The sequence below is a fragment of the Chinchilla lanigera genome, unplaced genomic scaffold (genome assembly GCF_000276665.1).
Source record: "Chinchilla lanigera isolate Chin_1 unplaced genomic scaffold, ChiLan1.0 scaffold00049, whole genome shotgun sequence".
Lineage (NCBI taxonomy): Eukaryota > Metazoa > Chordata > Mammalia > Rodentia > Chinchillidae > Chinchilla > Chinchilla lanigera.
This window is the reverse complement of record NW_004955450.1, coordinates 3,657,463-3,683,558: the sequence shown is the minus strand read 5'-3', so window position 1 is coordinate 3,683,558 and position 26,096 is coordinate 3,657,463. Positions and strand designations below refer to the sequence as shown.

Below are 26,096 nucleotides of genomic sequence, written 5' to 3'. Positions count from 1 at the left end.
TTCCCCCAGCAACCATATTTTTTATTTGTTTGTTTTGTTTTTGTTTTTTTAGTTGCCAAAAGAGCTTAATTTTCCTTTTCAGCCTGTTCTGGTTACTCAACATAATATGTTCTTAAATATCCCTGAAGAACAAACTTGGCATGTACAGAAGGGTGTGTTTTTTCTTTTTCTTTTTTGTAGCACTGGGGATTGAACCCATGGCCTTCACACTGAGCTACATCTACAGGCCATTTTTTGTTTTTTCTTTTGAGACAGGGTCTTGCTAAATCACTAATTTGCCCAGGCTGGGCATGAACTTGGAATCATCCTGCCTCAGCCTCTCACAGAGTCCTAGGATTATAGGACCACGATGCCTGGCCTCCCCAGTGTTAAGTCATTTTAGTGCCTCCTGCTGGGGCTCTGACTCCTAGACTCACAAAAGACAGATTATCAAAAGAAAAACCAGTTTATTAGCACGTGCACTATGTTTATGTGGGAACAAGGGTGCACGCAGGGAAGTCAATGTTAGATCACCCACATCTACAGCCTCTTAACAAAAGAAAAGGTTTTAGGGGTGGGGTGTAGCTCAGTGGTATAACCCTTGCCTAGTGGCTTGAGGCCCTGGGTTCACTATCCAGCACCTTGAAAAGAAAAGAAAACAGAAAGGGAGAGGAAAATATTCAGAGGAGTAACAAGAGAAAGGATGGGACTTAGGCTTTCGAGGGCAGCAGACGATGAGGAGGCTATCAAATAAGAGTTTTGGTGCAGGCCCAAGTAGGCATGGACTTTCTGCCTTCTCCATGGCCAAAAACCTTCCCTGGGAGAGATTTCTGGCTGTCCTCCTTTCTCTGGACTTTCTGCTTTTGGTCAGATAGGAGAAGCTCTGGGAAGGCTTTTCTCCTCTCTGCATCTGTTGCTTCTCATTCACCTGCAGTCAAAATAATCAAACACAGACAAAATATGTCTGTGTTTTTGAGTCTTGCTATGAGTTTAGGGTCTTGCTATGAGTTCAGGCTGGCTTTGAACTCACTTTGTAGCCTAGGCTGGCCTCAAACTCACAGTAATCCTCCTGCCTCAGCCTCCCGATTGCTGCAATTATAGGTGTGCACTGCTATGCCTGGCCTACAAGTGACACATTTTGGAGTGGCATGTTTTGGTTCTTGGCTGCAAGGACAAGAGACAAGGCCCGTCCAACCAGGATTCATGTCCTCTGGACACAGCCAATGGCTTAATCTTTATTCCTTAGCAATCCTATGTACACAGCCATTTGGGCTGTTTCACAATTTGCAAGTAGTTACTGGAAAACACGTTCAGTGCCATAAATAACCCATAACTTCCTTGCTTTGGTCACAGGTCAATAATAAACCAGCTGTCCTTTGCGGCTGAGCTGACTTGGGGCTTGCGCTGGGGAGCCACCCAAGAGCTGGCTTTAAGTCCAGGACTGGGGGCTGGATACATGTCCCCCTCCGGCTGTTGGCATTTGACCAATATGTCTGTGTCATTCTTGCAGCCCACATTCATGCCATAGCCGCCACGTGATATGTTCTTCGCAGCGTGCTGGGTGGAAATAAGCACAGCCCCAGCACCTTTGAGGTCATGGTGACCCTGTGATACTTGCTGTCTCTTGTGCACACGTTTCCACCCTTGTCCTTATACGTTCCCTGACCAGGGTGCTCCCGCATCCCGCATGTGCTTCAGCAGCTGTTGCAGGCAGAAGAAAGAAGGTGGCAGGCACAAAGGCCAATGACCTCAGGGAAGCCACTTGCCCAGCCTGGAGGGGCAGGGAGGCAGCATCCAACAGGTCACATAAGGAAAGAGAAAACCCGCCTAGAGGCAGAGCTGCAGGTGCAAGGCGGAGCCAGCTGCTCCTCAGAACTGCAGTATAGGGACAGTGAGGGGGACTGAGGTCAGACCTCTTAGGAGGAGTTGAGATTCCATCCAGCAATTTCCAGAACAATCAGCAGGAAGGTCAGTGTGTTTCTTTGGCTGCAGTTTTGTTAGTATGTCACCCCATTCCACAGAGCTTTTGGTAGTGTTCCCCACTGTGCATTGGGTGTGTCCAGAAACTAATCTAGACCAGGGCGAAGGTCTGTGGCCATGGTCCAGGCAGGGGCGAGGCTTACAGGAAGGCAGAGATGGAGCGTGGCATAGCAGGAGGTACCCCCCGGAGCACTGCGGAGGCCTGCACCCAAGAGTGACGTCTGCGTCCATTCTGCAGGGCAGAAGGAAGAAGGCAGGCAGACACACAGGCCAGCGACCTCAAGCCACTTCTGCCCTGCAACAGTCACTGAGGTCCCTGCATGTCTGGGTGTTAGATCTAAAGCTGGTCCCACTGGGGTAGGAGGTTAATCTAAGGCCATCAGAAGAAGGAAAAGCTGTAGGCAGGAAAAGCTTTACCAGGTCAGAGTTGAGTGGTATAAACAAAAGACCTGTTAATGAAGTTTAAGAGTGTGATGAGGCCATAAACAAAGCAAGGTCCCCAAGACCTGTTGTAATGATTTTCAACAGGTGGCTCAGAGCAGGGCTCAGCACAGAAGGCAAGGATGAGTGGTGACCACGCTGCTGACATGCCAGGGAGGGGCCTAGAGCTGGGCCAGGCTGGGGGAGGCCAGCCAGCTGCCAAGGGCGCAGCTTGAAGGTGACCCGCACTCCAAGTCCTGGCCCTGCCTGCACCCCTACCCCATGCCATTCTCAGTAAACTGCATCTCTCTGGAAAACCCCGTGGCAGAAGAAAGGCTGCTGTAAGGAGTTGGGCAGCAGGACAGGACCACAGTAAATGACCCTTTTCCCAGTGTTTCTATGAACTCACCCAGAGGACTTAGTTTTTCTTTTGGTAGCAGGAATCGAACTCAGGACCTTGTGCTTGCCAGGCAGGCGCTGTGCCACTGAGCTCTATCCTCGGCCCAGGACTTAGTTTTAAAGCCAGGAGCAATAACTGCTTTTCATGGAAGAAATTTGGAGGTCAATTTAGTAGAATAACATGTGCTAAAAGGGATAACCCCCTCCATCCCCTAGGAGCTTTTGGAGAAAGCAGTAAAGAATTTCAGGTCACCTGAGCCAAGATCAAAGTTGGGCTGGTGTCCCTGTTTCAACCCTCCCCAAGGGCGAGCTCCTTGCCTTTTGGAGGCCTGGACCCTTTAGAAGAATGCGGGCCAGGGAGACCGGGCAGGAGCAGGCTTTTGTTGCTGATTCCTGACTGATAACGAACTAACTGCACCACCCCCGCCCATCTGCCCAGCCATTGAAAAGTCACTCGTGGAGGGTGGCCTTGAGACAGCTGTTGCCGGGTGAACGAAGCTTGTGTCTTTGAAGTCCAAAGCTACAGAGGTTTGGTCTGTGGGAGAGCTGGCCCTGCAGAGGTCCCTAGGCTCCAGGATCCTGTTCAGATCAAGTGCAGATTTTCTTTCTAATTTTCAGTTATTTAGTGTACATTTGGAAGGTAGACCAGTGGTGTTTGTTTGGGGAATTGGTATATGCATATAACACAGATTGGTCATTTTCAGTCCCTTGACACCCCCTCCTTTTGACCTTCTGCCTTACCCTGAATCTGGCGGTTTTAAGGAGAGGAAACTCGTATTTAATTAAATAGAGGAGTAAGGAAGACTTGAAGAGATTTGTTAGTTTCTATGAATTTCAATTTTAAAAAAAAGGCCGGACGTGGTGGTGTACACCTGTAATCCCAGCAGCACTCAGGAGGCTGAAGCAGGAGGATCCTTTCAAGTTCTAGGCCAGCCTGGGCTACAAAGTGAGCTCAAGGCCAGCCTGGACTGCATAGTGTGACCCTGTCTCAAAAACAAAGCAAAACAAAAGTTTAAAAAAAAGATCAGATAAGGATGGGCCAGTCTCTGACCTGTCCCGATTCCATACTTAGACTGTGTTACCTAGCAGGGCTTCTCTGTATTTCTTGTGGCTGGCTTTGTGCTGAGGCCACTCTATTCACAGGTGGGTTCTAGCCTTGAACTTATAATGTAGCCCAGGCTGGGGATTCCCCTGCCTCAGCGTCCAGGTGCTGAGATCACAGGCATGCGCCACCGCACCCAGCTTGTTTTCCATTCTTGAAACTTACTCGTTAACCCAGCTGTCTTGGTGTGGAGCATGTTGTATCAAACTATTCTGGAAGCCCTGAGGCACCTTCAACCTAAAAATTCTGTTTCACTGAAATTTTATGTTATTATTGCCCCTCCTGTTTCTCCTCTTCATATTCCTCCTCTGTTTTCCTTTTTTGTTTTTCCTGATTTATCACTACTAGTATTAAAAGTTTTAGTTTATTAATTGAAACTGTTTCAGATAAGTACTCTAACAATGTTCCTACAGTTGGAGGGGAACTTAATTAATGATCAAGACCTGAACCACCGGGGCTGGGGATTTAGCTCAGTGGCAAAAAGCGCCTGCCTGGCAAGCGCAAGGTCGTGAGTTCAGTTCCCGGTACCGGAGAAAAAAAAAAAAAAAAAAAAAAAAAAAAAGACCTGAACCACCGTTATACATTCAAAACTATGTTTAAAATAAACAGTTTTATAAAAATACTTGAGAATGCCAGAGTTGTTTGTGTTACATGAGGAGGTGCTGCTACCAGGTCCTAACTAACATTTAATGGTAACTTTAGTTGTTGAATTTTGTAACAAATTTCTGTTGTGGCAGGACTTACAGTTTGGATGTGTTCTGCCCAAACTGGTAGAGTTGGTGAGGTATTTCAGGATAGGTATTCCTGGCCAGGGAGATAGCTCAGTGGTACAGTGCCTGACTCGCAAGCACAAGGTCCTGAGTTCGATTCGCAGTACTAAAAAATATTTTTTTAAATAAATAAATTTATTGCCAGGCGTGATGGCGCACACCTATAATCCCAGCACTTGGGAGGCTGAGGCAGGAGGACTGTTGCAAGTTGGAAACCAACCTGAGCTACAGAGCAAGCTCAAGGCCATCCTGAACTGCATAGCAAGAGACCCTGTCTCAAAAAGATGCAAAAAATGGATTTAAATGATTTCAAAAAGCCCCCCGCAAAAAAGATAGGTACTCCAAAATAGGAGAGTTCCCTATTTTCAGCATATGCCACTTAAAGAGGTTATTTTACCTTAATTATCAAATCTTTTTTTCTTATACATGGTTTTAATGGACTGTATTTTAGATATTTCCATCTCTTTTCCTATTTAGTTTGCTAGAAATAAATCAGATTTACATAAAAATAGCTCAATAATCACTGTATTTTTTTTTCAAGTTCTAGGACTGAACCCAAAGCATTTGCCCTGAGCTACATCTCTGACTTTTTTTATTTTTGGACAAAGGCTTGCTAGATCACCCAGATTAGGCTTGAATTTGTGATCCTCCTGCCTCAGCCTCCCACTGGGATTACAGGTGTGCACTACCACACCAAGTTATCACTGTGATAAACTTTGTTCTATTTCACACAAATTTTACTGCATGTAAATCTGAATTGTGTTCCTATTCACCAATATTTAATACTATCTCATTATAGCACATTATAATGAAAATTATAATGAATTTCCCCAGGTAAGCTATTATTGCCCCCAAATTTGAATTCCCACCGTTAATATACATCATATGTAACCCTCTTTTCACTGTGTGTGTGTGTTTGTTTGGGTTTTTTTTTTTTTTTTTGTCTTTTTGAGACAGGGTCTCACTGTGCAGTTCAGGCTGGCCTTGAGCTCACTTTGTAGCCCAAGCTGGTCTTGAACTCACAACGATCCTCCTGCCTCAGCCTCCCGACTGCTGGGATTACAGGCATGTGCCACCATGCCTGACCTGCTTCCCAAAATCTTGTTTCCCCCTTTGTGTCACCTAGGAGGATGAAACCATTGTGCTCAGATGCTTTCGGATTACTGTATAAATGACTGCTGGATCCCTTTGGTTGCCCTGTAGTTATTTGAATTTCCAAAACGGCTGATCCTTGGCTACTTCTTGGCTACTTTCTTTATGAAAGCTCCAAGCTGCCGCAGGGAGGTGGAGGTTTAGGGGAAGAGAGCGGTTTTCCAACTGCCATGCAGGCAGGCCAGGACCTGCCTCTGAATCCTGCTGCAATGCCAGCGCCCCAGTCCTTTTTGTTTTGTGTTTTGAGACAGGGTCTTGCTATGTAGTTCAGGCTGGCTTTGAACTCCTGGCTCTGAGTGCTAAAATTACAGGCTTGCGCCACCACACCCGGCTCTCTGGCTCCGTTTTCATAGCGTTTCCACTTGCTGCACTTCTGAGCTCCGTTTCCATCAACCACAGAAATGACCCACTTCTCTGGTTGTAGCAGGAGGGGAGGCCGGACTGGGGTGGCCTGCCTTCTCTGGGAAGGGGACAGCTTTGGGACACACTCCTTGGTGCTGTCTTCTTGTTGTCTGGAAAAAAAAAATACAAAAGAAGTGTTCAAGAAATAAAAACCTCTGTAATCCCAGCACTTGGGAGGCTGAGGAAGGAGGATCATTTCAAGTTCAAGGCCAGCCTGGGCTACAAAGTGAGTTCAAGACTAGCTTGAACTGCATAGTGAAACCCTGTCTCAAAAAGACCAAAAAAAAGAGAGAAAAGCTCTGAAAGAAGGCTCTGCAAAGTGAGCGGAGGCCAGGTAAAGTAGCAAAGGAAGTATTGTACAGGGTGTGGCAAGACAGCCTTCTGAGAAGGCTCACAGCAGCCCCAAGCTTAATGACCACTGTCTTTTATGCTCTCTTCTGCCGGAAGCTTGGAACAAAGTGCAGGACTTGGCATGGTCCCGTGAAGATCCCATGCCGGAAGAGTGTAAGTCTGCTTTCCCAGCTTGGTGCCAGGTGGAGGGCGCAGAAGCTGCTGCTCTGCGCTTGCTCGTAGTTCGCAAGTCCCCACAGCTGACAGGTCCTGTAATCGCCCAGCCACCCCGGTCTCCTGCCTTATGATCCCTGCCATGGAAGCTATATCATAGTCTCATTTCATGGCTCTAGTATAAGCCCCTAACACTGAGCTGAGCACTTTACACCAACCCGCAGTCTTTGCCCTGGAAGGAGTCTCTGAGAAAGGCAAGCATTGTTATCCCCACTTTACAGGGGGATAAATGAAGACTTGGAGAAATTGCTCAAGAGCTCAGCTAGACTGGTAGCAGTGACCCACACCTGTAATCCCAGCACTTGGGAGGCTGAGGCAGGAGGATCATTGCAAGTTCAAGACCAGCCTGGGCTACAAAGTGAACTCGAGGCCAGCCTGAACTGCACAGCGAGACCCTGTCTCAAAAAGACAAAACAAAAAATTAGCTCAGCCAGCAAGTGGCAGAGCTCAGATACAGGCCAGGCTTTGTCTTCTCAGGAACCTACATCTTTTCTGCTGTCCACACCCACAGTATCTGGAAGGGACAGTGTAGACCCCTCAACTTTAGAATGGGAAGACCGAGACCCCAGGAAGCATGATAAGGCTTCTGTTAAGGTATCACTGATGCACCGAGGGAGGCTGAGACAGGAGCATTGCAAGTTCAAGTCCCATATAGGCAACTTAGCAAGGACCTTCCATAAAATAAAAAGTTGAAAGGAAGGCTGGGGATGTAGTTCAGTGGCAGAGTGCCCCTGGGTTTGATTCCTAGCCCTAGGGGGTAGGGGGATCACTGATGTAGGAAATTCGGTGAATGGTCATAAAGGGATAACCAGCATTCTACATGTCAGGGAGGGAGAACGAGCCTGGTTGCATTGCTAGAAAGGATGTTCTTTGAGTGACTGTATGACTTGCAAAGGCCCCCTTTGCTTAGAATTGGTTACCAAAACTTTTGCAAGATCCAAATTGGTAAAAGGAGGGAGAAAGAAAAGGGAGAATGATTTCTGCATTGCTATAGACCTTTTCCTTCTTGCTATCTCTATGAGCATCTCATTTATTTGTTCTTTGCTTATTCATTTTGTGGCGCTGGGGATTGGGGCCAGGGCCCTGACTTTGAGAGGCAAGTGTTCTGCCATGAAGCTACACCCTACCCCCACTCAATGACAGCCCAAGCAAAATGAATCACACCTGGTGTTGTATAATGTGCCTTCGTTATGTAATGTAAGTCATGAATGGCTGTGCAAAAAAATGTAGCCCTTGAATTTTTGGGCAGTGGCATCTATGCATTGTGTGAATTCTCCCATTGCTTTGGGAATCATAAATTGTTTTGTTTCTGTTTTGCAGTACTGAGGACTAAACCCAGGACATTTACACTAAGAGCTACATCCCCAGCCATTTTTTAAAATTATTTTTTGAGACAGGGTCTTGCTAAATCACGAAATTGCCTAGGCTGGGCTTGAATTTGTGATTCTCCTGTTGTAGCCAGAGGGTTGGGATTACAGGCCCGGGGCTACCACATCTACTTTGCACCTCAGTCTTATCAGAGGACCGAGGCTTTAGAAGATTAGAGACCTGCCAAGCGCCTGGGGCCAACATTGGATCCCTGTCGTTGAGCCCTGTTTTTGCTCAAGCTGCAGCCTGTCTCAGCCACTATCTCTGGATAATAAGCCTCTATTGCATGGATCAGGTTCCCTAAGGTTGGGGAACTCAATGCTCAGTACCCGTCGGCAATGCCTGTTTTGCTTCCCTTACTTTGGGCTCTCCAGGAAACCTCTGCTGGCCTAGCAATGGTCTCCTGAGTTTGGCCAGGAGGCTCAAGCCATGGGACCTCACCCCTCGGGAGCCCTGGGAAGGCCACGTGCTGGTGTGGCTAAAGAGCAAGGCCTGGGGGTTGGGTTGGCAAGCAGGCGCGAGTCATAGCTCCAGGATAGGTGATCTCAGTAACTTAGGCCACAGTGGCTCCAGCTAAGACCTTCCTCCTGGTCTCAAGCCTGCTCACTTTTTCTTTTCATTGCTGGTGAGAGTAAATTACTATGGCAACACTTCTGGGGGAAATAACTAACATCACCTTCTCCTAACATTTGAAGAAGGAGCATTGCAATTTAAGAGCATGGACTCCGAGCCTACCTGCCTGAGTTTCTCTATTAGTATTCTATGGCTGCTATAACATGATTAAGGTTGCTACAAATTTAGTGGCATAGAACTCTACAGATGTAACATTCCTTTTTGAGGAATAAGGAGAGTGAGACAAAGACTCGCTATGTAGCTAGGGCTGGCCTTGAACTCACTGCAGATCCTCCAGCCTCAGCCTCCCGAGTGCAGGCATTCTAGGTGTGTACTACCATGCCAGCTTAGCAGATATGTTATCTTATTGCTGTGGAAGTCAGGAATGTGAAATGATTCTGAAATCAAGTCAAGGTGCCAGGGGTGTTGTGCCCTTTTGGAAGAATGCTCTGTGTTCTTGCTGTTCTCTCCTTCTAGAGGTTGCCCACATGCCTTGGTACAGGGCCCCTCCTGTCTTTAGAGCCGGCAACATGGCATCACTGCATTGTCTGCTCCCATCACACATCACACCTTCTCTCCTTTGCCTGCCTCACCCCTTTCTCCTGTGTTACTTTCTTGGACCCCACTGGACCCTCCCAGACAGTCCAGTTCATCTCTTTATATCAAGTTTCTGAATTCAGCCACACTACCAAAGTCCCCTTAGCCTTGGAGGCTAACATAGTCACAGGATTGGTAGGAGGATGAATATAGGAAAAACTATGCAACTGTCTGCTAGCTTTAAAAAAATCATATATATAATTCACAAGTTGTATATATTTATGGTATATACATATATATACACAAAATATATATATATATAAATAATTATATATATACATTATGGAAGACTAAAACTAAAGAATATATCCATTACCTCACATACCTATCCTTAATTAAAATATATTAAATACATAAAGCATTAAAGTAGAAATACAATTCAGCCAGGTGTAGTAGCACACGCCTGTAATCCCAGCATTCAAGAGGCTGAGGCAGGCAGATCGTTGCAAGTTTGATACCAGCTTGGATTACAAAAGTGAGCTCAAGGCCAGCCTGAACTGCATAGTGAGACCTTGACTCAAAAGAAAAGTAGAAATACACACTCTTTGATCTAGTAAACCTGTGATTTGTACTGTTCCAAAGCATTAGGTTACCTAATGTGGTTGTTATTAAATCATTGTCCACGTTGGCTAAAAAAATTAAATAAATAAAAAGGAAGGAAAGAAAGAAAGAACAAAAGGGAAAAAATACATGAACAGGCTGTTACATGAGTGTCTGTCAGTAGGACAATGATTGAGTCAGTTACCCGTCTGGAATAGGATGGAGCTGTCAGACACTGAATCTATGCCTGTGGACCTGGAGAAATGTCCTGAATGGAAGTGAGATTAGAGAAGGGAGTCACACAGAAATAATATAGTTGGAACTGATGTTTTTAGAAAGATTTTAAACATCAACCCCTTGAGCTGGCGGCCCCCAACCTTTTTGACACCAGGAACCGGTTTTAGGGAAGACAGTTTTTCCATGCATGGGCTGGGTAGGGATGGCTTTAGGATGATTCAAAGGCACCATCAGCCTAGATCTCTCGATGCACAGTTCTCAGTAGGGTCTGCACTCCCATGAGACTCTGAGCCCACACTGACCTTTCAGGAGGGAGATGAGGTGATGGAGCAGTGGGAGAGACTAGAAACACAGATGAAGACATGTCCTCTCGCTTCCCACTTTGGTCGGGAATCCTCACCCTAGCTGGTTGTGATATCTGGCGACTGATTTAATGTGTGCGTGTGCAGTTTCTCAGCTGTGAAAGTAGTGATTCTTCTCACCCAGCAGGCTCTGGCAAAGGTTAAGGGCGATGATGAATGTCCATTCCACCATGCTCAGCGATGGCCTCCCTTGCAGGGAGCTCAGAGGTGCCTAGAGGTGGTTACTTTGTGCTTATTTCTGCATTGTCACGTAGATGGAGAAACTGTTACTGTAATAACCTTTTACACTCAGTTTCATTGATAGTTTGGGCACAATCATCATAACCATGGATGAATCAGGGAAAGCTCGAACCTAGAAACACTGTGACAGAAAGTTTGGCAACTTAGGAAGACAATTTAATCACGAAAATTGAAAGAGAAAAGGGGCAGGCCAGCCCTGACCTACGCTGGCCCTGTGTGTCCACAGCCTCTACTGCCGAGGTTGCTCCAAGCCTTTATGCTGCTCCTGTGCGATCCTGGACCGCGACCACGGCGACCTCAGGTGTGACATCAGCATGGAGATCCAGCAGTGGCAGTCTGAGCTGGATGTGATGGCACGCGCGCTGCAGGAGCAGGATGGCTCCTTCGGGGCGGTGCGAGCGCAGGTGAGCTCCGCCATCCGTCAGCTGGGCCATGCGCGTGCTGACACGGAGGAGCAGATCCGCGCGCAGGTGCGCCAAGTGGTGGCGCACGTGCAGGCGCGGGAGCGCGAGCTGCTGGAGGCTGTGCAAGCGCGGTACCAGCGTGACTACGAGGGCATGGCCAGACGCCTGGGTCGCCTAGACGCTGTGCTGCAGCGTATCCGCGTGGGGGGCACGCTGGTGCAGAGGATGAAGCGCTACGCCTCCGACCAGGAGATGCTGGACATGCACGGCTTCCTGCGCGAGGCGCTGTGCCGCCTGCGCCAGGAGGAGCCCCAGCACCTGCAGGCCCCAGTGCGCGCTGACAGCTTCGATGAGATCAAGGTGCGCCTACAGGACCTCATCTCTTGCATCCCCCAGGGGACAGGTGAGTGCCCAGGCGTTAGTCATGTAAAGGCTTATAGAGACCTGGCTGGGGGCGGTGGCACATGCCTGTAGTCCCAGAACTCTCTGGGAGGCTGAGGCAGGAAGATCAGAAGTTCGAGCCCAGCGTGGGCACCTTAGCAACTTAGCATGACGCTGTCTCGAAATTTAAAAAGTAAAGGGCTGGGGTTATATAGCTCCATGTGAAGGCCCTGGATTCAATCCTCCGACCGCAAAAAGGTGGGTGGTGGTGTATGCCTCATATTTCCGGGAAAGTGAGGCCAGTGAGTTAAACACCTTGCCTTGTATATCATAACTGGGCAGTGGCAGAAAGGAGGGTTATGTTATCCTGAAGCAGGTGAGGTTTAAATTATGTTTAATAAAAACATATCAGGAAGAGCAGCATGAAGCTCTCACCTGAGAGTCCATGAGCAGGAATGGCTTTAGGACTGTCCCTGTCTTTCCCTGCTGGTGACCCGGAGATGGAGAGGGGTGCACTTGGGTTAGGGCTCTGCGATGCCATCCTCTCTCCCTTCCTTCCACCTGGGTCCCTCCCTCTGCAGTTAGGGAGCTTTCTTTCCCACTGCCAGCCAGCTGTGGATGCCCTGAGGAAAGTGTACCCGGGAGAAGCAACAAAGTCCTCCTGCCCATCCCAGGCCAGGATGCCCCTCCCTGGGGTGTCCCTGAACTGCCTGTCCCTTCTCTATGTTCTCCAGATGCCACTTTGTCCAGGAGGGTCATCTCAGAAGCCTCCAGCACCCCCAGTGACTCCTCTGTTGGTGACCAGGTAAGAGTTATGTGGTGGGAAGGGGTGGCGGGCAGGTGCAGGAGAGTTGGGAGCCCCCTATCACTGTGTCTTCAGGGAGTGTACTGCGGAGGGACAGTGAGTGGCTGGATGGGAGCCATCCTGGGAAGGGTTAAAAGAGGGCATGAAGGAGGGGTCGGCTGGCTGGCACCGGGGTCCTGAATGCTGAAGTCAGTGGGCCATGAGCCAGCTTTAGAGAAGTGAGGCCCAGAGATAGACAGGCAGTGAAGAAAGTGGTCGCTGGAATGGCCCTGATAGCTGTGGCACATGGCCTTCCCTGTCCCTCAACCCCACACCAATGTTGACCATTTCCTGAGGCCACCACAGGTGGACCTTCTATTTTCCCACATGTGGTTCTGGAAATAGAACAGAGACTAGGACCAAGGACCAGTCTTTCTTCCAGCAGCCTGGCTTCTGCATACTCCAGGACATCAGATACCTGAGAACCACAGTTCTTTTTTATTTTATTTTATTATTATTATTATTTTGGTCTTTTTGAGACAGGGTCTCACTGTGCAGTTCAGGCTGGTTTTGAACTCACTTTGTAGCCCAGGCTAGCCTCAAACTCGCAACGATTCTCCTGCCTCAGCCTCCTGAGTGCTGGGATTACAGGCATGCGCCACCACGCCTGGCATGAACCACAGTTTCTGGGCGTTCCTTCTGTAGTTCCTGTAACCTATGGGCATCCCACCTTCACAATCCTCTAAGCTCGCTCTTTCTGCAAACGGCTGCTCCCATCTCTGAGCTGCTCTGACTCTGAAAGGGCTTCCCCAGGGGATGCAGTGGTGTTCACAGGCCGGGCTCCCCCTCCAATAGCATGAGCTCCCATTCCCTTCCTGGCCCTGGCAGCTGGTCACTCTGGTCAGTGTGCTGCCTGTCAAGGATCTGGGCCCAAGAATAAGCAGTCCTCCCTGAAAAAGAGGCAGGGGTGGGAAGCCTTTCTAGCTTTGCAAGGGTGTGACCTATAGGAGAGAGGGTTGGCTATGGGCTGAGGTAGTCAGGAGAGGCTTCCTGGAGGAGGCAGAGTTTAGAGTTGGAGAATTTTAGATCCAGGAGAGAGCATGGAGTCCTCTTTTATAGAGGATAAGGCTAAGGCCCAGAGAAAAGCTATGGACCCAAGGGCACACAAGCAAGCTAGAGGCAGGATGGATACCTAACTTTTTAAAAAAAAAAAAAAAATACCAAAAGTCCATTTCTGTTCTTTGTATCTGCTGTGCTGAGTATTCGCTTCCTTTTTTATTTGTACATGTTTGTGATATATAATAAACACACTCGCCATGGGGGAACTGGTGTATATAACTTTTATTTTGTACCGGGAATCGAACTCGTGACCTTGTGCTTGCCAGGCAGGCGCTGTGCCACTGAGCTATATCCCAGGCCCAGAACCAACTCTTTGATTCATTGACCTTTTGTATTATTGTCATCATTATTATTGTGCTCTGCTGATTTCTACCTTCACTGTGCTATGATCCAGTAGTATGCAAGGGATTATTTCGGTTCTTTCGTATTTACCTAAGCATGCTTTAAGGCCTAACATATGTCTATTTCAGAAAAAGTTTGATGTACTTCTTCTATAAAAAGGTGTATTCTGCTGGTGGTGGATGAAACCCCCTGGAGACATCTCTTAAGTCCATTTGTTCAATAATGTGGTTTAACTCTGTTTGTTTGTTTTTTTTTCTTATGGTCTGGTTGACCTGTCTGACTGGGAGAAGGAGGTATCAAAGTCCCCCAGTGTGACTGTGTTGGTGGCTGGCCTTTTAAGTCCAGTAGTTCTTGTTTTATGAAGCCGGGTGCACCAACATTTCATGCGTAGATATTTGCAGTTGTTACCTCTTCTTGTTGAATTGTTCCCTTTACCAGTATGTAGTGGCCATTCTTGTCTCCTCTGGCCACTTTTGGTTTAAAATCTACTGAGCCTGAAAATAAGACTCCTGTTTTCAGGCTCCAGGAGACTAGCATTCATCTCCATCCTTTCACTTCAGGCTGTGGCCTTCTTTTTGGAGTTGTGTCTCCTGGATGTAATACACGGTTGCATGTTGTTCTTCAATCCTGTCTTCCAGTCTGTCTTTTGATTGGGGAGTTGAGACAGTGGACACTGAGTTATTGGAAGGTGTTTATTGGAGCCTGTCAGTGCATTACTTTTGCAGGGCTTAGTCCTTGTGAAACCCTTGGTGTCAATCTCCAATGCCACACACATAAATTTATTTATTTATTTATTTATTTATTTATTTATTTATTTATTGTCTTTTTGAGTCAGGGTCTCCTTATGCAGTTCAGACTGGCCTTGAGCTCACTTTGTAGCCCAGGCTGGTCTCAAACTTTCAACGATCCTCCTGCCTCAGCCTCCCGAGTGCTGAGATTACAAGCATGCACCACCACGCCCGGCACACACATAAATTTAGAAGTATAAAAAAGTATATATTTTATTCAGTCCTGGGAATCAAACCCAGGGCCTCATCCCTGCTAGGCATGAGCTCTACCACTGAGCTACACTCCCAGCCCTGTGTACGGGTTTCCGTCTACGTGTCTGTCTGGAGTACATGCTGAGGAGTGGCGTAGCTGGGTTGTATGGTCATGCTTTGTTTCACCTGATGAGACCCTGCCCACCTAGTTCATCGTAGGTGCATGAAGCTCTTAGCACTGAGCCCAGCACAGAGTTGTCATAAAACATCACTTATCTCCACCTTCATCATCATCCCTGGTATTAATGACACTTTCCAAGCATTGCACCTGTGTTGAAACTGTCATTCACACTGCTGGATGAGGGAGGTGTTATTTTCATTTTACAGAAGGAGGCTAAAGCCAAAGAGTTTGGAGGAACTGGCCCGATTTGTGACACAGCTGTCCAGGGGGAGTTAAGTGTACAGGGCCCTGGTCCGCCGGGTGCCAGGATCTTTCTCTCACTGGAACTTTGTGTTATTGAGGAAGCTACAGTCCTTAGCGGTGAGCACCTTCTCCCTGGGCACACACGCTGGGCTGGCTTTCGGACACATCTTGAGGAGAAGCTGGGCAGTGTGGAACCTGAGGTATCAGGAGACTTGAGAATTGACCTGTAGCTTCCACCATCCTGGGGTCTGGAGGAGATGGAGTCGTGGCACGTTTGGAGAAGGCTCCTTGTCTCCAGTGAGCACAAAGCTTGGGACCAGGGAGCATGCACCTGTGATTGGCTGCAGGCCTGGAGTCCCTGGATTGTTTCTGATTCTTATTTCCCAACTTCACAGCCCAACGAGGCAGAGAAGTCACAGGCCAATGCCCTGGGGTTATCTGAAGCCCAGCCAGCGGCCGTGGTGCAGTTGGTCCCCAGAGCACCTCCCATGCCCATCTATGCCTTCTCCATCAGAAGCCCCTCATCTGGAGAGGTAAGGCTCTGCTGGTCATGTCTCCCTCCCCCAGGCCCAGCTCTACCCAGGCAGGGAGCAGCGGGGAAGAGTCTGGCTGTTATTGGCTCCTCTTGAGGAAGGATCTGCTTGATGCGCAGTCTGCCCTCTCCCTTGCTCTTGGCTACACCATCAGGAAGTTGGGCATGCATAGCTTCCAGCCCAACTGGCCACTGTGACCCCAGGGCCCTCAGAGGCTGGCAAAGGTTGGCAGGGGCTGGCAGCCCCAGGACCAATGTGCATGGCAGCCTGGGAGGCTTCCTGTATATGAGAGGCATGGTTTGAATGGCAGAGAGCAGAAGAGAGAGCAGAGGGAGGAGGAACAGAGATATGAACATGGTGGCACAGTACTGAACACGGTGGCACAGGCCTGTAATCCTAGCTACTCAGGAGGCTGAGGCAGGAGGATCACACATTTTAGCCTAGCTTGGGCAACATAGTAACTTATCAAGACCTTGTCTCAAAATTAAATATAAAAAGTACTAAAGATGTAGCTCCATGACAGAGTACTTGCTGGTATGCACAAAGTCCTGGGTTCAATCTCTAGTACTGAAAAAAAAATTAAAATAAAAGAAGATGTGGCCACAGGCCATAGGGCACTGATACCCAGTCTCGGCCTCTGACCGCCAACCCTGGAGAGACCTGACCCGGTGCTGTGACTGCCCCCACACAGGTCTCCAACGAAGCCTCCTCCCAGAAGAGAAAGTCCTGCCAGACCCAGAGCTCCAGGAAGATCATCAAGTTGGAGTCAGAGGAGGACAAGGAGCTGCCCTTGGCTCCCAGCCCCGGCGAGCAGCCCAGGCCCAGCACCTCCAGGGCAGTTTCGCCTCCGCACCTGGACAGGCCTCCCCAGCCTGAGAGCCCCACCGTGGGAAAAGAGGTCTTGCAGTCCAACAGCAGCCAAGTGACTGGCGTTGCAGCAGAGGCAGGTAGGGTGGGGGTGGGGCGGCAATGGCAGAGTGAGGCCCCCTCTGCAGTCTGACCCCCAGGGAGCCAAGAGCCCACAGGATCCCCTTGTGGGTCCTACTCTGAGCCACCACAGAACAGGGAGGGACAGCCCACGAGCTGCCCGAGGGTGGGAATCTGTACGAGCTACCATGTGCCCTGTTTGATTCCAGCTTGGGGATACTGAAGGCCGAGTCATGTCGTTCCTTGAGTTCTTTCCCCAGTTCACTTCCAGTGCCCACCCCAGGCTTCTACACAGGTGGTTGCAGTACATCAAATGCTTGTTGGCGAGCATCTGACGCTCCCAGAGAGGTGAAGTCTACCCGCGCATTTCCCCAGTTCCGCAAACACTACCCACCTAGGTATCTCCTTTGTCCTCACTAATATCTTTTATGGACCCTGCCAGACAGGGAGACTTGAGTCCTCAGGAAGGAGCTGAGGTCAACCCTAACTATTCTGGAACTAGAGAGCCTGTCTTTATTCTGCATTACAGAGGCTCCCGACAGGGCCCCAACCCTGGTCACACATGGTGTCCTGCCTGCTATTCCTTGAGATTAGAGGAAATCAGTGTTCTTCTTGAGCATTGCAAAACCTTCCAGCCAGGGCGGTGCTGCATACCGGTAATCCTAGTACTCTGGGAGGCTGAGGCAGTAATTACGAGTTGGAATCTAACCTGGGCAACCTAACCTGGACTGCTTTAGTGAGGGCCTATCTCAAAACAAAAAAAATAAGGGTTGAGTTCAATCCCAGTACCAAAAAGAAAAAGCTCCAAACCCAGGATGGTTGTCAGTTGTCAGGCTCTTTGTACAGGAAGAATTTTCTCAATTCATGGCCAGTAGATTAAATAAATATTCATAGATGACACACAACTGGAAATGATAGAAATCCATTTGTGAAAAACCCAAACTCAAAGCCTGTCCACTCGTATATACAGCATGCATTCTCATTGCCCCTGGCAGAACACTGCCACCCGCCCCCTGGCCCACTGGCCTGCAGGGATCCCACACCCTGACCATGACCCTCCTTTCCCACCCCATGACCCCCACGCCCCACTAACACACTCTCCAGGTGTGCACCCAGAGGGTCCCCAACGCTGCCCCTACTCTCCATTCCAGATGAGCCCATCGTGGTGATCAGCAGTTCAGAAGACTCTGATGCTGAGAACTTGGTGAGTGGCCCAGAAGGCCGGCCAGGGATTCCTGCTGCCCCCCATTCCAGGTCCCAGGGGCCATAGTCACCATGTGTGACTCTCAAATTCACCTTGCATGGGGGAGAGGGGAATTTTCCAGCTAGACAGTGAGACCTAACCTGTTGTAAAAAGTCTCTGCAAGTGCTAGCCACATGCCTTGACTTCCCTGCCTGCTTCCCATGCCAGGTTGGGTGCCTTTGGTGGCCAGATGTGCTCTTTCAAGATGCCTGGTAGTGCGCATCCTTTCAGAGCCCACTCTCCTCTGCAGGGTCCAAGGCCTTTGCAACTTCCTCATGCATTTTCTGTTCCCTAAATCCCCCATGAGGAGGGCTGGAGGAGAACTCACTCCCTGCTTGTCCCAGACAATGAGGACTGGTGGGGTGAAAGGTGTGCAGTCACAGGGGCCAGACTAGCAAGTTTTGGCTCTATGTAAGAAAGAACTTTAAAACCATCCCGTGGCCTTGTGGGTAGCGACATTTCTGTCCCTTGCAGTGTGTTATTAGAGGCTGGGCTGTCCCATGTCCAGGGAAAGGGATGGGGTAGAGCAAAAGGCTGGACTGGGTGGCCCAAGGTCCCTTCCAGCACTCGGGCTGAGGTCTGTGTTGGAAGTGCCTGGAACCACCAGAGACCCCGAGCCACCCTCCTCGCCAGCCTCTTCCCTGCTGTAGAGAGCACAAGGGGCCTCCCATCGGCCCCTAGGCACATGCCACCCCCCAACTTGACCTCCCCAGCATCCTGCCCAGCCTGCTGCAGCCCCCAGCGCCGGTCCCCGCCAGCCTCTTGATCACCAGAAGCTCACTACCGTCCTCCGAGGGATCCGCACACGCTTGCACAGGGCACAGAGAGCCATCAGCCTTCACCATGTCCTCCGCCAGTATCAGGCCACTGTACAGACTCTGCCACCCCCCATGGCACAGGCCACCACCCCTGTCACCACAGTACCTCCCAGGCATCCTGCTGATACCCAGGAGCTTGCTAGCCGCCTGCGAAGGATCTTCGGCCTGCCCCACCGGGCACTCAGCGCAGCGCCATCCCGCAGCCATTCCCTCCAAGGATCTCCCCGCTAAGCCCAGTGGCTCAACAGTTTTTTGGCCCTCCTTCTCTCCTTCACGGCCTCGCAGTTCAGTGTCTCCCACGGGGGGGTTGGGGGGGACACAGGAAGGCTCAGCACTCGTGACTCTAGGGGCAGGGGCTCCCCCCAGGGATTTGGGATTACAAGTCCCCGTCCCAGTGGATGCCTGACCAGTTGCATCTCCACCCTCACACAAGCCCAAGAGGCCCTTCACCAACCTGGGCCAGGCTCTGCTTGGCCAGGCCTCTGAGAGCCCCAAGAGCCTCCCTTCTCTGTAGGTGATACCCGCACCTTACAGTCAGACACCCTGCCCTGGGCTCCAGCCACGTGGACCTTGGGCATGGCTGAAGTTCAGGCCACCCTTCCTCACAGGCCTCTTTGCCCAAGAAGGAAGCTTCTCTTACCCTTTGTGTACTCCCATGTTCCCAGCCCATGTCCCTGCCCAAGCCTTTCCCTGGGCCTCCTCCAGGACCCCAGCCCATGTGGCTGTCCTGAGCTGCAGCAGATGTGCTGCCCAATAAACACTTCTGAACGATCACCGTTGCAAGCCCTTATTCCACAGCCAGCAGGCGGCACTGAGACCAGTTTCCCTTGGGCACACCGGTCCCCACTTCCTCCCACACTCATCCAAGGTCCAGAGTGTGCAAGACCCCATGGTCTGGTGAGGCCCCTGTGCCTCTGAGGTCCAGCTCTCAGGGATCTCTGCACCTCTCATTCATCTCAGGGGTCCATCCACCTCCCTTTAAGGCAGGCAGATGTGAGCATAGACTCCCCACTCAGTCCTGCCTTTTTCCTGGATGATAGCAACATCGCCCCCGTGGCCTCTGTTCCTTGACCTCCCAAGGGTCGTCATCCCATCCCGCATTAGCCGCCAGTCCTATGGCTACCCGCACCTCACCACCACATCTGCCCATCTCCAAACTGGACTCTGAGCACCGCCTGCTCTTCCTTAAGCCCTTCATTCTGCATCATCTCCCCGAGCAGGCACTGTCCCCATTTTGTTCATTCGTAACCAGGCTCTCTGCTCCCTGCCCACCAGGCTTCTGGTTAGGCAGAGACAGCCCAGGAGGAAGTCAGGAGCCTGCTGCCTCCCTGCTGCTCCCTGGAGGCAAGATCTGTCGAGGAGCAGCCACCAGGAAGACAACTGCAAAGGACCGCCTCTGGTCTCTGAGGATCTCTGGTACCCGGATGTCACTCCCTCCTGCGCCATGTGACGCTCCCTGGGTCTTCTCGGACCCTCACGCTCTGCTGGTGTCTGTGCTATCTGTTGCAGGGAGAAAACAAGAGCCCCTGATGGCACGGGATTGTGGACAGCTTTGCTGCCTGAATTTGGATTCACATGTCCCTATCCAGTCTTTCTCCTGTCCTCAGCGTTAGGTGGAAGGGCCATCTGCCTGCCCCTGGCACTCAGCCCTGTGTCTTGGCACACTCCTCACCCCCTCGCCTCTGTCTCTCTGTCTTCAAATCTCCTGCATCTTCTAACACTCACGCTTCCTTCTCAACACCCTGAAAGATATCATCTCTCCACCCACCCCTGCATCCTTTGTTGATGCTTCACGCTGCGCCTTCCTTGCCACACCTCCCTCTGTCCCTCCAGCTCCACGCCTCTGAGCACATATCCCATTTAGTCCTGGGTGTCCTTGGCTGCACTCTGGGTCTTTCCCTCATGCCTCTTCTCTACCGCTTTGGTCCTGGGTCAACCCCAGCCTCTCTTCCCCCTTCTCTGAGAATGGCTGAACCACCCATGTGATTGCACAGGCTGAGCCCTGAGCACCCGTCCCTTTCCTATTCCCCACATCTACCCATCTGGGGGCATCCCTGCATCCTCTAGTACCTAGCCACTGTCCATCCTTTGATGATGATAAAGCTAAAGCTGTCACTGACTTGGGGGGGAAAGGTAGAGAAAAGACAGGTGTCCAGAGCCTCATCAGACATCAGGAGAATGGCACTGAAGAGGAGGGTGGGGGACTTGGGGCAAGAGAGGGACGTGTCCCATCCCCAGCTGTCAGCGAGGAATCTGGAGTGGATGTAGGGTTAATCACAGGATAGGATGGGTGCATTTCAGTTTATGGAAAAGTGCACAGCTAGAAGGTGGCATTCACTTTGGAGAGTGGACTCAAGGTGGGAGAGATCAGAGCCCACTGCTTCTCTGTGTGTTTCTTAAAGGTGCCTGTAAACAACTGACTATCACCAGAGTCCCAAGCTTTCAAATAGAATATTTTTTTAAAAAGTAGCTGGGTCTCTCCGGTGCATTGCTCACCCACTTTCTGAGTCCCTTCAGACTGCTGGTCCCCTTCAGGAGCCCACAGCACTCCCACTGCAAATCACCACTTCCCAGGCTAGGGGACAAGGTGTTCCAGGCCATCCGGTCCCATGTGCTCCCTGCCATGGCCTTTGTCACACCTCAGCTGAGAGCCGGTAGAAGGCTGGTCTGTTCAAGCGGCACCTCTTCCAAGTGGCCGGGACTTAGAGGGGCCGTGGCATGGACTCCCTCTGCATCTGTGACGTCTCTGCCTGTCGGGGGCTCGGGTAGACTTGGAGCAAGGAGGGGTGCTGTGTGGCACAGTGGGAGTTGGTGTGGAGGGTGAGTCCCAGGCCTGCTTGTGGAGTCCCTGGGGTGAGGACTGTGCTTACCATGTAACATCCAGGGTGAGTCAGCAGCACCTCCAGCAGGGAGCAGTTGGTCCCAGGGCCATGGCACTGGCAAATGTGCATATTAGAAAGAGTCGGGGTGCTTGGTGGAGAAGGTGGGGCACTGTGCCACTTGCAAGTGGCCACAGAGGGCACAGGCCAGCAATGGTACGTGTGGCTCATCTGCTGGGTCTTGGTGACTTTGCAGGAGCTGGAGGTTGGTGGTTGTAAGAACCAAAAAGGTGTGTTTCTTGTTTGCTACGGCTTGGGCACTGAAGGACTCTCAGGAGCTTGGGGACTCACTGAATGTCACTGTCAGATGCTAGATACCATCAGGAGGTGGACGCTGACCACCAAAGAGGTCTGCTTGGCTAATGACCAAACATGAGACTAATCCACAGGGAAGACAATGGTTCCCAAGCCTGCCTGGGCACCGGGGAGTTTTAGCAACTGTGCATTCCTGGGTCCCACACCGGGAGATTGTGGTTCAGTTGGTCTGTGATACAGTCTCGGCTTCCAGAATTTTTTAGTGCTACTAACTCCCAGTTATGTGCATGAGGCTTAAATGGAGGTGATGTTACCTATAGGGTATGATATGGCATGGGACAAGAGAGCCTGGACACCCAGGTGAACCTCCTAGGCTTTGGGAAGCTGGCTCCACTGCTAGCTAGCACTTTCTGTGTGCATGCCTGAGGCCACTGTCGGACCTGCTATGATGAGCTGGGCCACAGTTGACTGGTTTGGACCATGGGGTCTGTGGTGGAAATGAGTGAGGTGGACACAGCTGGTCAACCTAGTGGAATGTGCGTTCGTAGTCACACACCTCCTAGATCCCACGCAACTCTGTCGGTTTGCATGCAGAGAAGCACAGCCCAGGGACCCAGTCTAACGACCATCCTAGTGTTTAGTTGCCTCTTTCAGAGACTATCAAAGAGCACCCAGCTCCAAACCCACACCAGCACTTTTTCAATTCGAAGCCCCCCGTGCTGAGTTCTCAGTGTTTCTCAGATCTTTTCTTACTGTTTCCTTTCCTTTCCTCACCCACTGGCCTCCATCTTTCTGCACCTATGGCCTTCTTCCCCTTCCCTGTCCCTCTGATCCCATCTCTTAGCCTTGTCCTCAAATTGTCCTCTTCTGGGCTCCACCCCCCCACCCCCCATCCAGCCATTCTCATTCATCGCATAAAGCTGGGGCTAAGGTGGGCCAGGAGTCCCCTCAGAGGGCAGGGAGGGCAAGGTGCCAAGGCCTAGCCTGCTGGGTACCCACTACTCTTCCTCCTGGTAGCTTTGGGCTTTTAGAAAAGTCTTACTTTGGTGTCCTGAGATTCCCTGACTGTGTTGCTAGAATTCAAGGGGAGAGGGAATTGTGAGTTCACAGCTGTCTAGATTAAATGCCAGGTGTTTGGTGATCTAGCCACAGGGGGTGACCATCCCTAGCCACAGGGGGTGACCAGTCCCCAAAGGCAAGAGGGCCGGTGGATGAAGAGGTGTCAGGCTGTGAGATCCCACCCTTTCTCCTCAGGAAAGTTCAGGAAAGAGATGTCCCTGTCCATGAGGAGACCCCAAGGTGCCCTGAGGGAAGGAAGCCTCATTCCCATAGGACCAGGACAATGGGAGGCGCTAAAATCGAGGCTCTGATGGCTGTCATATTTGTGACCTGGGGTGAAGATGGGGGAGGTGGCTCTCGTGGTTTATATCTGGACCACCCCCCCAACCTCATGCACTCGGGTCATGGATTTGTGATAATCATAGGTGGATCAGTTCACTGATAAGTTGAGAATTGACTTGCTGTTCGGAGATGGGGTCTGATTGGAAGATGCGGATCACTGGGGTTGTGGCCTTGAAGGATTTCTGTCGCTCCCCAGCTCTCCTGTGCCATGTCCCTGCGCCGTGCCGCCCTGCCTTGGGGTCGGCCAGCTGTGGATAAAACCTCTACAAACTGTGAGCCAAAATAAATCTCTCCTCCTTTCAGTCACGGGTGTTGGGTATTGTGTCTCAGCAGGGAGAAAGGGATTAGGACAGTGGCCCACAGGTGCAGCTGTGTTGCCCTCTGGGGAGCCTTGCCCTTGGAAATGCAGGTGTAAGGCTGGCAAGATGGCTCTGGGGCCTGCAGGCACGCTGCCAGATGGAAAAAGCCAGGAGGAAGCAATAAGAGCTGCAAAGGTGCTTTCAGCAGTTACGTTTGGAAGGAAAGAAGGCAGAAGAGAAAACCCAGAGTGCCATGTTAGTGGGCAGCGAGATGGAGTTGTGGCCCAGGGAGAGGGGGCCCAGTTATTGGCAAGAGGGAGCTGGGGCCAGGGAGGACCCAGCAGGCAACCCAGCCCCTTCCATGGCTCAAGTGTGGGAGCACCCAGAAGGCTAGAGATGGAAGACAACTCGTGTCGCTCGAAGGAAGAGGTCGGAGGCCAAGATTCCGCAGTCAGCAACTAGGAAGATGCCTGGAGGGAGGCTGTATGGGAAGGAGATGCTCAGAATAAGATGGAAAATCAGCCCGGAAGGTGTGGTGGAGTCACTGATGCGGAGGTGCAGGTGTATTCAGCAAACCCAGCCCTAGACAGATCTGTCCTTGATGTCTGATTCTATCAATTACCTGGAGGAAGTTGGTGAGCCTGGCACAGGCCCCGAAATGCACACAGAAGAAAATCCACCCATTTTTACCTGTTCATGGGCTGTGGTGACTTCCTCTTGGCTGAAGGTTTATGGAAAACATGTTTCACCCCCATAGTGGATGGCCTGGGGGGTATGTGGATTGTCTCCTAGGTCAGGGTATCAGCCAGAGGCCAGAGGAAACAGAGGCACTGAGCTCTGTCCCCAAGACACTGGCTGTGTCCCTTCCTCCTGGTCCACAGGTGGCATTCACAGGAGGTTTGCTAAAGGTTGAACACCTGGGCTTGGTGGTTGTGCAGATGATCGGCAATTGACTCTGTGTCAGATGCTCCATCCATTGCATAGCCCTGGCTCCTGGGGATCTCTCAAAGCGAGTCTCCAGCTCAGCTCCCCACCCAGGGTCTCTCACAGCACCACAGCCAGGACCAGCACTGGTGCTGGAGTTCCAGGTTCCGGGTGCCAAGCCTGGCCCAAAGTGCTTAGCTACCCTGCAACTGGGCATGGGCGATGAACTCTGAGCTCCCCTACTGCCCTCTCCCTGCCAGGCACAGGTGGCATCCAAGAGGCTGAGCTGTCTCCCTTTTTGCAGGGCACTGGGACCTCAGCTAGCTTTGGGAATAGGCAAAGCCAAATCCCTGGCTCCTTTTAGAAAGAAACGTCGTCTGGGCCTGCTTCCTTCCATCCCAAGTTTTCGACATTTCTGCAAAGTGTGCTCAGAGTGACCAGCCCCTGCCCTGAATCTGCACAAATGGCATAGCTTGTCCATGCACACTCACTCACATCGTCACACTCTCACACACTTGTGCACCAGTGTGCTTGGTGCTCACATTCACTGCCACCTGTGCAGATCCACACACACTCACACTTCCCTGTGACCTCACCCCTCACGCCTACTCCCGTAGACACGTGCCTCACCTCACACACACAATCCTTACACACGAGCCACACCGTTCACAGCTGTTCCTCACACACATTGTCATGCACCTATTTCTCTGTAATCCCCCCTCCCCAAGTGCACACAGATGCCCCCGGTTGTGCTGGCTTGTTCATACACTCACACACACAAACTGCTGGCTCATACTCACCCTACCGTCTCCTCCCACAGTCCCAGGCTACCCTGACCTGTTGGCTTTTCTGTGTTGCAGTCCTTCCAGGAGCTGGATGACAGCAGCAGTGAGTCCAGTGACCTCCAGCTGGAGGGGCCCAGCTCCCTCCCTGTCCTGAACCAGAGCCTCACCGACCCTCAGGCAGAAGACAGGCCCCTGGTGTTCTTTAACCTCAAGATCGACAATGAAAGTGGGTTCTCCTGGGGCCGCCCTATCCCCTTCTAGCTTAGTCTCTGAGTTCCCAAGAGAAGCTCAGGCAGAGCTGTCCGCAAGGCCTGTGCCAGCCCTGACCCCTGGTGGTGACAGCTAGGTGGGCAGCCCACCTCTGCTGCCCTGGGCTCCCAGGTGCATGGCTCCAGCCGAGGGCAGGGCCTGGTTGTTGGAGGGAGGCAGGCACCCTGTGCATTCACCTCGCACCAGATCTCCTCTTGGACGGAGCCCAGGGGATGTGCTGTGACCAGAAACAGTGGCAAACTCCTTGCCAAGACTGGTCATCCCAACAAGGCTGTGGCCCTGAGTACAGGACTGACCTGCAAGAGGGTGCACAGGAAGCTGACAGAGCCAGGGCCATAGGAGAGATGACCCCTTGCCCCCTGCCCCTGGCATTTGCCCTGGGCCTGCAATGTCCCCCTGGAGCAGGAACCCTGGCCTTGGCCTTCAGTGTGGACTTGACATTGGGGTGAGCCCTACCAGACAGAAGCAGCGGGTATTCATGTAGCGCAGGGTACTGAGTGGGCCAGAAGCCTTAGCTAAGGGATGGGGCTACGAAGCAGTCTCTGGTCTCTGGTATAGGTGACAGCCGAGACAGAAGACGGATAGGAGTGACTTTGCTCCTATG

General features: G+C 51.1%; 1 protein-coding gene across 5 annotated transcripts in view; it reads left to right on the top strand.

Moving 5' to 3' along the window:
• The window catches only part of Pml (promyelocytic leukemia), a 37,204-nt gene that overhangs the window by 8,499 nt on the left and 2,609 nt on the right, over positions 1-26,096 (top strand). For 2 of the 5 annotated variants that reach the window (XM_013518918.1, XM_013518921.1), the window contains exons 3-8: positions 10,951-11,531; positions 12,244-12,314; positions 15,554-15,691; positions 16,383-16,638; positions 17,770-17,822; positions 25,298-25,448. In XM_013518918.1, the coding sequence (XP_013374372.1) occupies positions 10,951-11,531; positions 12,244-12,314; positions 15,554-15,691; positions 16,383-16,638; positions 17,770-17,822; positions 25,298-25,448 (1,250 nt within the window). Of the gene's footprint in view, positions 1-10,950; positions 11,532-12,243; positions 12,315-15,553; positions 15,692-16,382; positions 16,639-17,769; positions 17,823-18,574; positions 19,454-19,954; positions 20,096-25,297; positions 25,449-26,096 lie in introns of those variants that run through there. The other 3 variants (XR_001235868.1, XM_013518920.1, XM_013518919.1) reach the window with 3 other exon arrangements.